Below are 15,830 nucleotides of genomic sequence, written 5' to 3'. Positions count from 1 at the left end.
GCGTCGCCCTCGCGCTGCGTCGCCCTCGCGCTGCGTCCTGTATTTGCTACTTTTATTTCTACTAACAGCTATAGTTAGATCACATCTATTTTTAATTCCTTTTGTGAGCTCAAAGATGCTTCTCTTACTCTTTCCTTCCTTTGTCTTTCTCATTTTTGTTTTGCTTATTGAATAAAACCCAACCATTCTGTTATAATGAAGCAATGGCAAAGTAGCTGAAGTTAGCAATTTGGCAAGCCAATACTTGTGTAATGAGTAGAATTAGAACCGTATCCTTAATGATTTTGTGTGTGTGTGTGTGTGCATGTGTGCATGCGCGTGCGCGTGCTGTTGAGTTAAAACCATTTCATAGCTGATTTTCCAGTGGGTTTTCAGAGGCACAGGAAATTGCATGGGAGCAGACTGTCCATCCTCCTTCCACAGTAGATTCAAAATGCATGCTTTCAGGATTGCAGCACAATTTCTTAACACTAGGCCACTAAAGCTTCCAGAGTCATATGAATAATTTTTTTTAAATATTAAGATTATAATGGGCAATGAATGGTAAATAATAAAGATAATGATTACATTTAATAATTTTCTAAGTCCATCAATATAGTAAGATTCAAAGCATTCTATAGATAGCTACAATGTGCATATGGAAAAATTTAGTAATTATTAAAGCTTTGTGACAAAGTATTTGCACTACATTAATAAGCTGATCTGCCAGCCCAAAGGCAGGAAGTTGGAATCCACTAGCTGCTCCACAGGCAAACTCCTCCTGTGTGATTTACAGCCTCTCAAATCCTCTGGAGTGTCAGCCATGGCTTGATTCTGACCTGACAGCAATGAGTCTGATGACATATAGTAAGCTTTATTACTATCTCTCGGCATCCTTTCTGGGTAATTTTGTTGAAAAATTAACTCTGGTGGCTTAGTGGTAAGAGACTGTTCTGCCAATGCAAAGATATGTAGTTTGAATCCACAAGTTCCTCTATGGGAGAAAGATGGGTAGTCTTCTCCTGTGAGATTAACTGCCTCTGAAAACCCACTGGAGGGTCAGCTATGGGTTGGTTCTGACTCAATGGTACACAATAACAGAAAAAATAATTTTTTATTAATTAAAAAAATAACCATATATGCATAGAAATCAGATCAATTACATCTGTGGAAGGAATCGATGGAGAAGTTCATTATTAGCAATGAAAACTAGGCCAGGTGCTGATTGTGGAACAGACCATCAACTACTCATATGCAAGTTTTCATTAATGCTAAAGAAGGTCAAATCAAATCCACAGGAATCAAAAATTCACCTCTATATAGCCTATCCCACCTGAATTTCAAAACTAACTCAGGAACAGGTTTGAGGCCTTGAACACTAATGAGCGAAGACCAGATGAGCTGTGGGAGGATAGCAAGAATATCATCTAGGAAGAATGTAAAAGGTCATTGCAAAGACAGAGGAAAAAGAAAAGACCAAAACAAATGTCAGAAGAGACTATGAATATTACACTAAGTGCCAAGAAGCCAAACTAAAGAGAAGAAATCAAGAAGTTAATGACCTGTCTAGAGGGCAGCTCAGAAAGACAAAAGTATTATAATGAAATGTGCAAGGAGCTAGAGTGAGAAAATCAAAGGGGCTACACTTGCTCAGCATTTCTTAAGCTGAAGGAACAAAAGGACAAATTCAAGTCTTTGCCATACTTAAAGATGCTACGGACAGAATACTGAATAATGCAGGAAGCATTACATGAAGATGGAAGGAGTATAGAGTCACTGTACCAAAAATAATTGGGTGACACAGAATAATTTTAAGAAACAACATATGATCAAGAGGCAACAGTGATGAAGGAGGAAGTGCAAGCTGCTCTGAAGGATTTAGTAAAAAAAAAAAAATAAGGCCCCAGGAATCGAAGGAATATCAACTGGCATATTTCTACAAACGATGTTGCCCTGGATGTGCTCACCAAGTTGTGCCAAGAAATCTGGAGGACAACTATCTGGACAACAGAGTGGAAGAGATCCATATTTATTCCCATTACAAAAAAAGGTGACCCAACAGTGTGTGGAAATTATTGAAAAATATCACACACTAGGAAGATCCTGCTGAAAACTATAAAAAACCAACCAAACAACAGAAACTGGAACAGTATCATCAACAAAGAACTACCAGAAATACAAGCAGGGTTTAGAAGAGGTCGTAATATTAGAGATATTATTGCCAATGTCAGATGGTTCTTTTCAGAAAGCAGAGTACCGGAGGAATATCTGTGTGTCATTGACTATACAAAGATGTTTGACTGTGTGGATCACAACAAATTGTGGCTAACCTTGAGGAGAATTGGAATCCCAGAATACTTGCTTGTTCTCATGTGAAACCTATACTTGGACCCGGAAGCAGTCCTCAAAACAGAGCAAGGAAATACTGTATGGTTCAAAATTAGGAAAGGAGTGCATCAGGGATGTGTGATGTCTCCACACCTTTTCATTCTATCTGCAGAACAGATCATTCAGGAGCTGGGCTTCATGAAGAGGAATGTGGCATCAGGATTAGATAAAGACTCATCACCAACCTACATTATGCAGATGACACAATCTTGCTTGCTGAAACTGAGGAGGCCTTGAAGCACTTGTTGAAGATCTATAGATTGCATCTCAATGTAAAAAAAAAAAAATTGAGCACTGGACTCACAGGTCTGTCTTAGAAAGGATGAAACCAAGTTCATTCTTGGAGGCTAAAGTTTTGAAGCTCTATCTCACATACTTTGGGCAGGTGGTCAGCAAGGACTGGTCCTTGAAAAAGGACATCATGCTCAGAAGGGTGGAGAGGCAGCAAGGGGAGGAAGACCCCAGATGAGATGGATTGATACAGTAACTGGGGTAAAGGGAGTAAGTATGTCAGTCAGTGAAATTGACTCAGGACAGAGCAGGCTTCACCACTGTTAAACATAGGGTTGCTATGAGTCACATGAAACTCAAATGGCACGCAACAACAACATACACTTTTATTTCAGAGGATCATAAGGTTGAAAGGAAACCAACTATATTGTATTATTCAATGTATTAATTCATTCCAAGTATTACAGTTTGAACATGTTTGAATAATTTCAGAATTACTTCAAATTCTGATCATTACAAAAATAAAACTAATTTTTACATATTTCTTTGGGATTAAAGAAAACAATTAAAAAAACAAAAACAAACAAATAAACCCAACCCCACCCAAAACTCATTCCTATTGAGTCAGAACTTGGAACCAATTTATAGCTGACCCTCTTCTGGGCTTCTGAGTCTATAAATCCCATGGGAGGAGATTTCCCATCTTTCTCCTGCAGAACCACTGGAGGATTCTAATTGTCAGAGAAGTGGAGGAAATTTGGGCTAGTGATGCAACTCCCTATAGACTACCTACCACAGCATAGCTCTCCTCTTTGGGTTTACCAAAAGAAGAAAAATTGGCATTTTATATGCTATAGAAAGCTTAGATTTCAGGAATAGTAAGTTTGCATTTAAGTTTTGTTATAAATCTGTGTCCTTATTCAGCTAAAGAAGATCCCATATGAACAACTATTCTACTGTTAGGAATATATCCCAAGGCAATCAGAATTGAAAAATGAATGGAGGTATGTATACCTATGTTTATAGCTGCATTATTCACAATATCAAGAAAATGGAAAAAGCCCAAATGCCGTAAACAAACAGATGGTTGGGGAAACGGTGGTCCACTGACATAATTTGAATACTATAAAAAAACTAAGGAACAACAATTTCATAAAGTATACAGTGACTGGGGTAGTGGGGGAGGTGTGTCAAAGACAGTAAGATTGTCATGGATAGAGGAGGGTTTAGGGATATTGTACATAGGGGTCGCTATGAGTCACAGGCAACTCGACGACACATAACAACAACAACTATATATTATGAGAGAGTCTAGAGAGCATTATGCTGAGTGAAAGAACTCAGTCACATAAGGACAAATACTGCCAAGGAACATTATTGTGAAAATAAGAGGGTAATGGAGCAAGATTTATATACATGTTCAAAAGGGAAAAAGGAAGGAAAGAAGTTGTTGTTGTTATATATCATGTGGCTGGAACCAACCCTGCTGACCCACCAGTGGGTTTTCAGAATCAGTTAATCTCTTGGGAGGAGACTGCCCATTTTTTTCCTGTTCATCAGTTAGTATATTTGAACCACATGCCTTTGGGTTGACTGCACAATTTCCACTAGGCCACCAGAGCTCCCTAAGGAGAGAAGAGTGACGCAGAAAAAGAGGAAGGGGAAAAATCACTGAGATAGAGAAGTTGGGGTGTGTATGTGAAAGAATGGGAATGGTTTAGAGCAGACTTAAAAAGATGAGGTCAATGGTAAGTAATTATAGAAAATATAATGTATATGAATGATTGTATAAAACACGGTGTATGTGAGTGCAGTACGATGCATGTGAATGATTATATAAAACACAAAATAGATCATCTTATGTATGAATGATTGTATGCAAAACAATACAATTTTTTTTTAAAAAAGGTGTAGGGAAATTTTAACAAAGCACAATAGGACAAGAAATTGGGGATCTAACTATCTGCTGATTATTGGGACACTATCCCAGTGGTTCCAAAATAAGTTTGAATAATCTCTCTTTCATTGGAATACTTTATTGCACTTTTAGGTGAAAATTTACATAGCAAATTAGTTTTCCAATGAGTAATTCATATCCATCTAATTCACATTCTCTATGAACAACAGAACAAGCCTTGCCCTATCCTGTGCCATCCTCACATTCTCTTCTATGCTCAAACCCACTGTTGTAGTCACTGTGTCAATCTATATTGTTGAGGGTCTCCCTCACACTTATCTCTAAGGTCTGGCACCTCCTGTGAACACGCTTAAAGGAAGTAAGTTGAAATTTCACCTTCCTTGCCTCCAAAGAACAATCTGGTTGCACATCCTCCAAGATGTTCTATGGAATTGGTTGCAAACCTGGAAATGTGGCAGAGCTCTCTTCATTTTCTCCCTGGTTTTACCATTTCTATTCAGCCAATTTCCCTTTCACCTTTGGGTTTAAGAAAATGCTGTCCTTCTGGCCATGTGCCATTGATTGCTCTAAGGAGCACATTATGCCCAAGTGTTTGTTGTTGTTGTGGTTATGTGCTGTCGAGTCGCTTGCGACTCATAACGACCCTGTGTACAACAGCCCTAAACTCTGCTCTGTCCTGAGCCAATCACACTGTCCCTGACACTCCCATCCCAATTATCCCAGTCACTGAATCAATCCACCTCATAGAGGGCCTTCCCTTCCTGTGCTATCTCTCCACCCTCCCAAGCATGATGTCCCTTTCCAAGGACCAGTCCCTCCTTACAACTTGTCCAAAGTATGTTAGACAGAGCCTCAGAATCCTTGCCTCCAAGGAGTCGCCCAGTTTAACCTTTTCCAGGATGGATCTGTTTGTTTTCCTAGCAATCCATGGTACCCTCAATACTCCTCCAGCACAGCTCAAAGGCATCAATTCTCCTTCTATCCTCCTTGGTCATTGTCCAACTCTCTGATGCATAACAAGTGATTGTGAAGACCATAGCCTGTATCAGACACACCTTAGTCTCCAGAGAGACACCATCGCTCTTCAGTACTTTGGAGAGGTCCCTAACAGCAGACTTTCCCATGGCAATGCGCCTGTTCATTTTTTATAATAGGCCAATCTATTATCGCCATTATCTGGTTGAATGGTGGTTTACAAGTTTGTTTTATAGGAATAGTTTCAGTGTTTCTCTAATCTCTTTAAGACTATTAAGACCCATCTTTTTAAAATTTGACTTTTTTTTTAAACACTTTTTTACCCCTTCTAACCAGGACCTTCTATTCCTGGTTGTTGTTTTTTATTGCCTTTGAGTCGAGCATGACTCATAGCGACCCTATGAACAAAAGGCCTGAAGCCCCTCTACAACTATTGACATTTATTGAAGTTCATAGAGTTTCCGGAGGCATGTTAGGAAGTGGGTGCCACTCCTGCTTCCAAAATTCTTGGTCAGAATGGGTTAAAAAAAAAAAAGGGAAAGATAGATTGGTAGTTGTGGGGCACCTTCTAGTTCTTTTGGTCTATGTTAGACAAGGCTGTGGCTAATGCTGGCCATTAGTCTTTGGACTAACTGTATCCTTGAATCTTTAGTTTTCTTCATTTTCCTTTGCCAAGGGAGGAGACTGCTTCTTAGATGGCTGCTCAGAAGCTTTTAAGACCCTACACACTAAACAGCAGGCTAGGATGTAGACCATTATCTTTATGAACTGTGTTTTGCTAATTGACCTAGATGTCCCTTGAGATTATGGTCCTAAACATTAAAGTCCAGTAGAGCTCAGAAGTCTAAGGTGTTTCTATAACTATACCCCCTTTGTGCTTTATTATATATATGACAACACATGCAGCATTTACAAATATGTATTTAGAAATATCAACAGCCATACCCGTATCAAGGAAGCTATGGTTGCCTAGTGGTAAGAAGTTGCCCTGCAATCCTGAAGGCACAGAGTTCAAGGTCATGAGCTGCTCCGCAGGAGGAGGATGCGCAATCTTCTCCCATGTGATTAACTGCCTTTACAAACTTGCCGGAGGGTCAGCTATGGGTCAGTTATAACTCGATGGTACACAACAATATACCTGTATGAACCATGGATTTCCAAAAGAGTAAATCTGTCTTGAAGGATGTGTACCCAGATTGTTCCCTGGAGGTAAGGATGTGAAATTTCATCTCACATACTTTGAGAATGCTGCTAGGAGGTGCCAGTTCTTAGAACCAGACATTATATTTGGAAAAGTAGAGAGTCAGTAAAAGAGAGGGAGACCCTTAATGATATAGACTGACATAGTGACTGTAGTAGTGGGTTTGAACAGAGAGGAGATTTGCGAGGATGCACATGATAGGGCAAGGTTTGCTCTACTGTTCATAGAGTTGTTGTAAGTTGGAACTGACTCAACATCAGGTAAGCTTTTACTTACCCAAAGGTCCATTTTCTTTATATACAAAGCTGGTGATTAGTTTTTGCACTGTGTTAAAGAATGGTATTGGAATATGGATCAGGATTGCATTATATTATAGATGGCTTTGAACATTATCAACATTTTTGTTCAGTCTTCCTATCCATGAACATGGTATATTTTCCCCATTAAATAGGTCTCTTTTCGTTTCTTCAGTAGTGGTTTTTTAGGTTGTTTTTTTTTTTATAAGTCTTTTTTGTTTCCCCTTGGCTAGATTATTGTTAAGTATTATATTTTCTCCCATTATCTCTTGTTCATTGTCCCTGAGTTGGTTATGACGCACAAAAACTCTTTAGTGGGATTCAAAGGCTTTCAATAGAAACTGGAGGAGAATGCCCATCTTTCTCCTTGGAGCTGCTGGTACAGTTGGCCTGTCAATGACACATAACCTCTAGGTTAGCAGCACAACTTGTTATGAACTATACCAGTAGAGCTCTTTTTTCTATGTTTTAGGGCACAATTATAAATTGTTTTGCTTTCCTGATTTCTTTTGCAGAGTTCGCTCTGTTAGTATAGAGAAATACAACCGATCTTTATGTTTATCTTGTGTTCTGCCAATTTGCTGAATCTTCATTTGTCCTAATAGCTTTATTGTGCATTCTCTGCTATCTTCACTGCATGGGATCATGTGAACAGGGATAGTTTTATTTCTTCCTTACGTATCTGGGTGACCTTGAATAACATCTCTTGAAAGCTTAAAAAGATTTTCTTCCCATAGTTCTCTGCTATTTGCTTTAGTTCACCATTCTGAAAATAGGTATTTGGCTCCTGGCATTTTTGAAACCACAGTATAGCATTAACTGTAATTTACATTTTAAACACTGTTCCTAAAATATGACCACATCTGCATTTGTTTCAAAGTCTTCTTTCTTTAGCTTTTAAAAATAGCTCAGTAAACTGTGTGAACTCTTTTGTAAAACTAAACCACATTCCTATTTAGTTATCTGACTCCCAGAGACCCTATAGGACAGAGCAGAACCAGTCAATAAGATTTCCAAGGCTACTACACAGAGCCAAGACTGTTTTATCTTTCTTCTGTATAGTGACTTATGGGTCTCAACTGCTGGCCTATTGGTTAGTATATAGGTATTTAACTACTGTGTCACCAGGACTTGAACTATGATTAATTATAAACTTAAGCCATCACAGAATGTTCTAGATTCAGAGACAGTCATTACATCTATGGGCTAATCCTGCATGATGAGTACAGTATTATGGAACAAGTCCTTAGGAACACTTCTTCAATATGCTGGATAAACCTTATCTTCAATCATTCCCTCTAAACAATAATAACAATGACACGAATATCAAACCTGCAGCCATTGAACTGATTCTGACTCAAGATGACCCCATGTACTCCAGAGTGGAGCTGTGCTTCACAGGGTTTTCAGTGGCTGTAATCTTATAGAAGGAGCTCACCACGTCTTTCTTCCATGGTGTTCCCGGGTGGGTTTGAACATCTGAACTTTTGGTTAGAATCTGAGTGCAAACTTTTCACCATCCAGGGGCTTATGCTAATAATGTTGCTACTGTTATTTGCCACTGAGTCAATTTCAACTCAAAGTGCCTATGACTTACAGCAACCCTGTGCTAAAGCAGATCTGAGCTTTGCCCTATCCTGTGCCATCCTCATTGTCTCGGTCATGCTCAAGCACACTGGAGGAGACATTGTATCAATTCTTCTTGTTGAGAGTCTTCCTTTTGCTTGCTGACCCTCTACCTGTTCCAGCATAGTGTTTCTCCTCAAGGATAAGTTCCTCCTGAAAATACGCTTAAAGTAAGTGAGATGAAGTTTCACCATCCTTGCTTCAAAGAATCACCCTAGTTGTTCTTCTATCAAGACAGTTTGTTATTTTGAGAGTCAATGGTATATTCAACATTCTTCTCCAACACCACAATTCAAAGGCATCAATTCTTCTTCTGTCATCCTTATTCATCATCCAAGTATTAGACACATAAGAGATAACTAAAAATTCCAAGTCATAGCAACCTTATACATGCAGAGGGAAACTGCCTTCCATAGGGTTTTCAGCTTTCAGAAGCAGGTCGCCAGGCCTCTTTTCTGAAGTGCCTTTGGGTAGATTTAAGCTACCAACCTTTGGCTATTAGTCAAATGCTTACTTATTCATACTACATTAAATAATGAAAGCTGTATTAAGAGCTTTACATGCCCTATGAAGTGAGCACTACTGATATCTTTATTTTGCATAAAGTAAATAAACTGAGCCAGAGAGGTGTTAAGAAACTTGTTCAAAGTCGCAAGCAGTAACTCATGTCCTTACACTTTAGTCTCTAAAACACAGGATCTGGATTCTTTACCACTCTGCTCTATGTTGCCTCAAAACCAGAACTATTAAATCTGCTCATGCAGTCAGTTCTTTCAGAGAGGGGCATGAGGAGATTATAAATACTGTGTAAGGACACACCAGCCTTCCAGCATCCCAGGTTTTTGGATTTCTGAAGAAGAGAAATCTGCCAGAAAAATACACTCACAACTCCCTTCTTTGTCAGTAAAAAGCAGGCCCCAGAGAACTCAGCCAAAAGGAAGCGGAAGACCATAAGATTATCTCCAAAAGGACAGTGAGTGATGGGTTAGCCAACAAAGACATAAAGAAGTACTGTGCTTGGCAAGTGATGTCTATAAAAGGCCAGTCTTTTCTCACAAATCCAAGGAGCAACAAAAATGACAAGAAAAGAAAAAGGCAGGGGAAGAGTGGGGCGGGTGTAGGGGGAAGAAGTGAATGCTGGTGTTAGTAGTCATGGTAGCAGTGGTATTGGTGACTGTTTCTGGAGCCAATGACAGAAACAATAAGCCGAAAACAGCAGAGAAGCAAGTTGCTAAAGACAGAACAGCTTTGCTGCCATAGGGGACAACCAGCCACCTGTCTCTCACTTTGGTGGCCCTTGAGGCCTGGGGCAGGGACTCTACCCTGCATAGGGAGTAATGAGGGCAGGTGGATGCCTTTGCTCAGTATCCTCAAAGGACATCAGTGTGTCATGTCAGGACATGGTCAATAGTGATAGACCATCAGGGAAGGAGAAGAGATTCAGTCCTGGATGCAGAGTGTCAACAATGCATTGTAGGCATCCCCATGCTGTATGCATCTCCAGCACGGTTCTCTGAGTTTCAAAGACCTGTCTTTCAGAGGCTGTGCCAAGAAGGCAGAGAGCCTGGCAATTTGACATCCCTCTGCTGTTCTTTGATATGGGTAAGTAGTACTTTCTCAAGTTTGTCTCCCTCTTCCTTTCAGATTGCCACCCTTATATTTAACCATTAAAGAAAATCTGGAGCTGTTTTTGTGGTCACTTTAAGTCTTTATTCTATTTCAGCGTTTGAAATGCTTAAAGTTTTAAAAAAGATATCCTTCAAGGAAAAAATAATTGAGATTTTATTGCTGCTTACTTAAATGGTTGATTCACCTGTCAGCAGGGAAACATCCAGCTATCCAGCTCATTTCTCAAAGACAGCTGTGGTGGTTTTATTTTACTATGCTCAAGGTGCATCTTCACAATTACCTGTTATGCTTCAGAGAGCTGGACAATGACTAAGGATGACAGAAGAAGAATTGATGCCTTTGAGTTATGGTGTTGGAGAAGAGTATTGAACATACCATGGACTATTAAGAAAACAAATAGGTCTGTCTTAGAGAGGGTGAAACCAAGTTTCTCCTTGGAGTCTAGGATTTTGAAGCTCCGTCTCACATACTTTGGGCATGAGACCAGGAGAAATCTATCCTTGGAGAAGAATATCATGCTTGGAAGGGTGGAGGGACAGCGCAGGAGAGGAAGACTCCAGATGAGATGGATTGATACAGTCACTGGGGTAACGGGGTGGGTGTGTCAGAGTCAGTAAGACTGGCTCAGGACGGGGCAAGCTTCAGAGCTGTCACTACGAGTCACAGGCTCCTTGAGAGCATATAAAAACAACAACAACTCTATGTGATAGATTGTTGAATGGCCCAGGAAGTGTCAAAAGAAGGTGGAAGGAGTACACAGAGTCACTGTGCCAAAAAGAATTGGCTGACACAGAAGAATTTCATGAGACAACATATGCTCAAGAAGTAATGGTGATGAAGGAGGAAGTTCAAGTTGTTCTGAAGGAATTAGGAAAAAACAAGGCCCCAGGAATTGATTGAATACCAATTGACATATTTCAACAAATAGATGCTGTCCTGGATGCACTTATCAGGTTGTGCCAAGAAACCTGGAAGACAACTTCCTGGACAACTGATTGGAGGAGATTCATATTTATTCCTATTCCAAAGAAAGGTGAACTGGCAGAGAATGGAAATTACAGAACAATATAATTAATATCACGCATAAGCATGATTCTGCTGAAGATTAATCGACTGAACAGGACATCAACAGAGAACTGCCAGATGTGCAGGCTAGCATTAGAGACATTATAGCCAATGTTGTATGGATATTAAAAAGCAGAGAGTACCAGAGGAATGTCTATCTGTGTTTCTTTGACTATGCAAAGGCATTTGACTGTGTGTGTCACAATAAATTGTGGCTAAACTTGAGGAGAATGGGACTCTCAGAACACTTGATTGTGCTCATGTGAAACCTATACTTGCACCAGGAAGCAGTCAACAGAACAGGGCAAGGAAACACTGCCTAGTTAAAAATCAGGAAAGGTGTATGACAGAGGTGCATCTTATCTCCATACCTTCTCAATCTATATGCTGGACATATCACCTAGGAGGCTGGACTCTATGAGGAGGAATGTGGTAACGGGATTGGAGGAAGACTCATCAATAACCTTCATTATGAAGATGACACAACTTGTTTGCTCTAACTGAGGAGGACCTGAGGCTGCAGAAGGTCAAAGACTATAGTCTTTAATATGGATTGCATCATGATAGATGGAGAAGAGACTGAGATTGTTAACAATTTCAGCTTGCTTAGTTCCACAATCACCACTCTTGGCACCAGCAGTCAGTGAATCAAAAGATGAATTGCGTTGTGAAAATCTGCTGTCAGGGATCCCTCCAGAGTACTGGAGAGCAACAATGTCAGTTCAGAGACTAAGGTGGGATTTATCCAAGCCATGGTCTTTGTAATTACTTGCTTTACATCAGAGAGCTGGATCATGAATAAGGATGACAGAAGAAGAATCAATGACTGAGTTGTGGTGCTAAAGAAGATGACTGAACACACCATGGACTACTAAGAGAACAGGTTAGTTTTGGAGGGGATGAAACTAAACTGCTCCTTGGAGGCAGGGATTTTGAAGCTTTGTCTCACCCATTTTAGGCATGTTGCCAGGAGGGGCCAGTTCTTGGAGAAGGATGTCATGCTTAAAAGGGTGGAGGGACAGTGCAAGAGAGAGGAAGACCCTGGATGAGATGAATTGACTCAGTAACCGGGGTATTAGAAGTAGGTGTGTTGGAGACAATGAAATTGGCTAAGATAACATGGTTCAGAGCTACTGGACAGAGGGTTGTTATGAGTCGCAAGCAACTCAACAGCACATAATAACAACAATAACATGCAATGTCTTCAGTGGTTTTAGTGTTTTGTTTTTTGTGGATAGATACAACCATAAGGCCTGGGTTTTCAAGGAATGCTAAAATAAAAAGCTAGCTTTTCATTCTTCTAGTCCTCTTAAGGCAGAGGATATAACCAGAAAACATTGGTCCTCATCACCAATTAATGATGTCCACTGTAATAACCAAGGTCTTTTGCCCGAAAGCTTTGCAGATTCTTGCAGACAAAGTGAACAGCCCATCAACAAACCTAATGTAGCTTAGGTTACTTGAACACCATCTCTTCCACAAGGTACTCTCTGATGCTAACAGCTGAAAGTAATTTTTATCTCCTTAGAAGGTCTGTAGCACAGGCCACCTCTCTGATGGAGGCCCCCTCTCTGGGGGGACATTATCTGTGACTATGATTTCTCTTTCCCACTGTAAGCTCCATAAGAGCAGGACTTATCCTCAATCTCCTTCCTGTCTTTTTCTCCCTCTAGTCCCTCTCCCAGCACTCAGCTTTTAGCAGGTGTCTAGTATGGACTGACTGACTGATGAAAAGTCAGTAAGGATTGGGGCATCCTTTCTGCGCTGTACTAAAGGACAGTGGTTCAGGCTGTAGGCTCTGAGGTTAAGTTAAGCAGTTGCTGTTGAGTTATTTCAAGGTGACTTTGTGTGTGGTAGAGTAAAATAGGGTTTTCAAGGACTGGTTTTTCAGGTCTTTCTTTCTCCTTTCAGGGATGTCTAGGTCAATGCAAGCCCACAACCTTTTGGTTAGCAGCCAACAGTGTTTAGTGTTTGTAACCCCCAAAGACTTGGCAGCCAGGTTAGAAGGGCTCAAATTCTGATTCCTGGTAAGAGTTCTTAATATTATGGTACCCTGGTTTCTTCATTTCTAAAATGGTAGTAAAAAGCCCTGGTGGTTATCCCAATTACACTATGGTTCTGACTGTAGAGAAAAGAAGAAAAATATGGATCTAAATGCATTTTGAGAAGCCTCATGTGGGTAATACAGAATGGAGGTTTTCCTCTGCTGGGTTTTTTTTTTTTCATTTGAGTGAAAATTCATTAATCAGATTGGTTTCATTCAATCATTTGCACACATTTTGTATAACATCAATAAAAATTTATTAATCCAATTAATTACAATGTCTCATTAAACCTAGAAAGGAGTCTTAAGATGAAGAAATGTTTTGCTCATCCTGGGAATGAACTGTTCGTTTTCTCCAGGGAATGTTTTTCTTTATTACTCTGTTGGGCTCGTGTTCTCATTGGTGGTGCCAATGCTCTTAGTGGGGCAGATGCCTCCACTGCTCTGAACTCAGTACAGCCATAATGGTCGCAGCTCTTGCCTTGAAGTCACACTTTTACCAGTAAATGGTTTCTTGCCCTATTTCTAGAAACTATGAAGGATGAAACTAACTCTATGTGAAGCTTCATTGCCATTGAGTTTTAGTCCCAAAGCTGAAAGCTGATCTTATTTCTTCATTCCCAAAATCTTTTCTTGGTGGTCCTGCTGAAAGTCCATTCTTTTAGAAATGGACACTTAGCTTGTTCTTCTGGGACTGGTGCCTGTTTTGAAACTCCTACTCTGGACACGTTGCTAGGAGAGGTTATTCCTTGGAGATGCACATCATGCTTGGGAAGGTGGAGGGATGGTAAAGGAAAGAAAGATCCTCAACTAGGTGGACTGACACAGTGACTGCAGCAACGGGCTTGAGGGGGTTGGAGATTGTGAGGATGGCACAGAATAAGGGCAGGGTTCACATCAGTTGTTCACAGAGTTCTACTTGACCCAGTGGCATCTAAGACAACAGCAGGTGCTATCTGCTGCTTATAAGCCCCTTCACTGGCCACTTATTGCCCCCGAGATTATCTACTCAATATTGCTTACAATTGAAGCCTCCTAACACTGACGGCTGAGATTTCAACAGAGAGCCAAATGGTCAGATGTTTTCTCTCTCTACTCAAATGTGGGCTGACACTGCACACTAAAATTCTACCACGCACTGGGAGCCACCCTAACATTCACTGATTATACAAGTAGACCTCAGTCTAACACCACTGCTGGATCTCCTGCTCTGCTCTTTCCATCTTCCCAGCTTATTTCCATATCTTCTTCCTCTGCTCCAGGGGGAATACAGATGGAGTGTCAGACATGTCTGTTATGTCAATAGGATCCCAGACTCTTAATCATCAATTCTATTAAGTGATGACAAAAGTTTGCATAGCTATCCAATTACAAAGTTAACTTCAAATGGCATTTGTTTTCTGCAAAGTGCAGATTACATTTTCCATTTCAAAAATCATGCTTCTGCCTGGTAGCCTTCCCTGATTATCCAAAATTACAAACTCCATTCCAATGCCTGTTTCCTGCTTTCCTTTTCACCTTAAAACATTTTACTATCACACTGCATATCTTATTTGTCTTGTTATTGTTGATTGCTCCTGATAGAATATAAGCCTCAATTTACCCCCACATGTGGAGCTCTCCCTGGCCCAGAGACATCACTCAACAAATGTTGGTTAGGTAAAGAAGGAGGGAATGTTGAGTGAAAGGATGTGTTTTTTCCTTTTAGGCCAGTCAAGCAGCCACCAAAGGCTGTGGGCAGGCTGCTCCTTGGCTTTACTCGCTCATATTCACTGCCATTGAGTTCGATGGTCTGACTCACAAGGGCCCTTTATCATATTTCTGAGGCTGCCCATTTTCTCACATGGAGCTGCTGGTGGATTCAACCTACTGGAGGTGTGCAGCGTTTTGGCAGCACAACCATGAACTGCATGGGATGAATTTTCTCAGCTTGTCATGGCCCCTGGGTGGGAGCCTGGCCAGACGATATTCTGGCTCTTCCCCTGGTGCAGCACTCACCTTCAACTTGTGCTCATGCTCCTTGTTGACACGGGCCAGTAGCTGAGCTTTCCTTCTGTTGAGGGCGTCGATGAGGGCGTCACACTGTGCCACCAGGCAGGCCTCAAATTCCACACTGTTCTCCTGCACAAGAGAGCACATCTCAGCTGCAAGGTGGCTGAATGTCTCAACAATAAAACTCAACTCATTGTGATCAAATTGGAGCTGAATCATAGCTGATCCTCCAACGAGTTAGCTAGTACCTGCATGGAAGGAGACTGCCCATCTTTCTCCTGTGGAGCAGTTTGTGCTTTCGGACCATGTACCTTTGGCTCGACAGCTTAACTCCCTACCCACTAGGCCACTGGAGTCTGTGCTCAAGCTGCCTTAGTCTGCCAGTAAGAACGGAGAAGGGTGCAACAATGAATGAATGGAATTCCAAAATCTCTGTAGATGTTCATTGAAATGAAAAATAAACAACCTAAATTTAAAAAAAAAAAA

At 40.7% G+C, this 15,830-nt stretch overlaps 1 protein-coding gene across 1 annotated transcript in view; it reads right to left on the bottom strand.

Moving 5' to 3' along the window:
• TRIM9 (tripartite motif containing 9) overlaps positions 1-15,830 on the bottom strand; it is a 169,073-nt gene that overhangs the window by 56,398 nt on the left and 96,845 nt on the right. The window contains exon 3 of the mRNA XM_006899193.1: positions 15,351-15,473. Within this exon, the coding sequence (XP_006899255.1) occupies positions 15,351-15,473 (123 nt within the window). The remainder of the gene's footprint in view (positions 1-15,350; positions 15,474-15,830) is intronic.

This window comes from Elephantulus edwardii, unplaced genomic scaffold (assembly GCF_000299155.1).
Source record: "Elephantulus edwardii isolate Elephantulus edwardi_28Jun2011 unplaced genomic scaffold, EleEdw1.0 scaffold00247, whole genome shotgun sequence".
In the NCBI taxonomy this organism is placed as follows: domain Eukaryota; kingdom Metazoa; phylum Chordata; class Mammalia; order Macroscelidea; family Macroscelididae; genus Elephantulus; species Elephantulus edwardii.
This window is presented reverse-complemented; position numbering and strand designations above follow the sequence as displayed.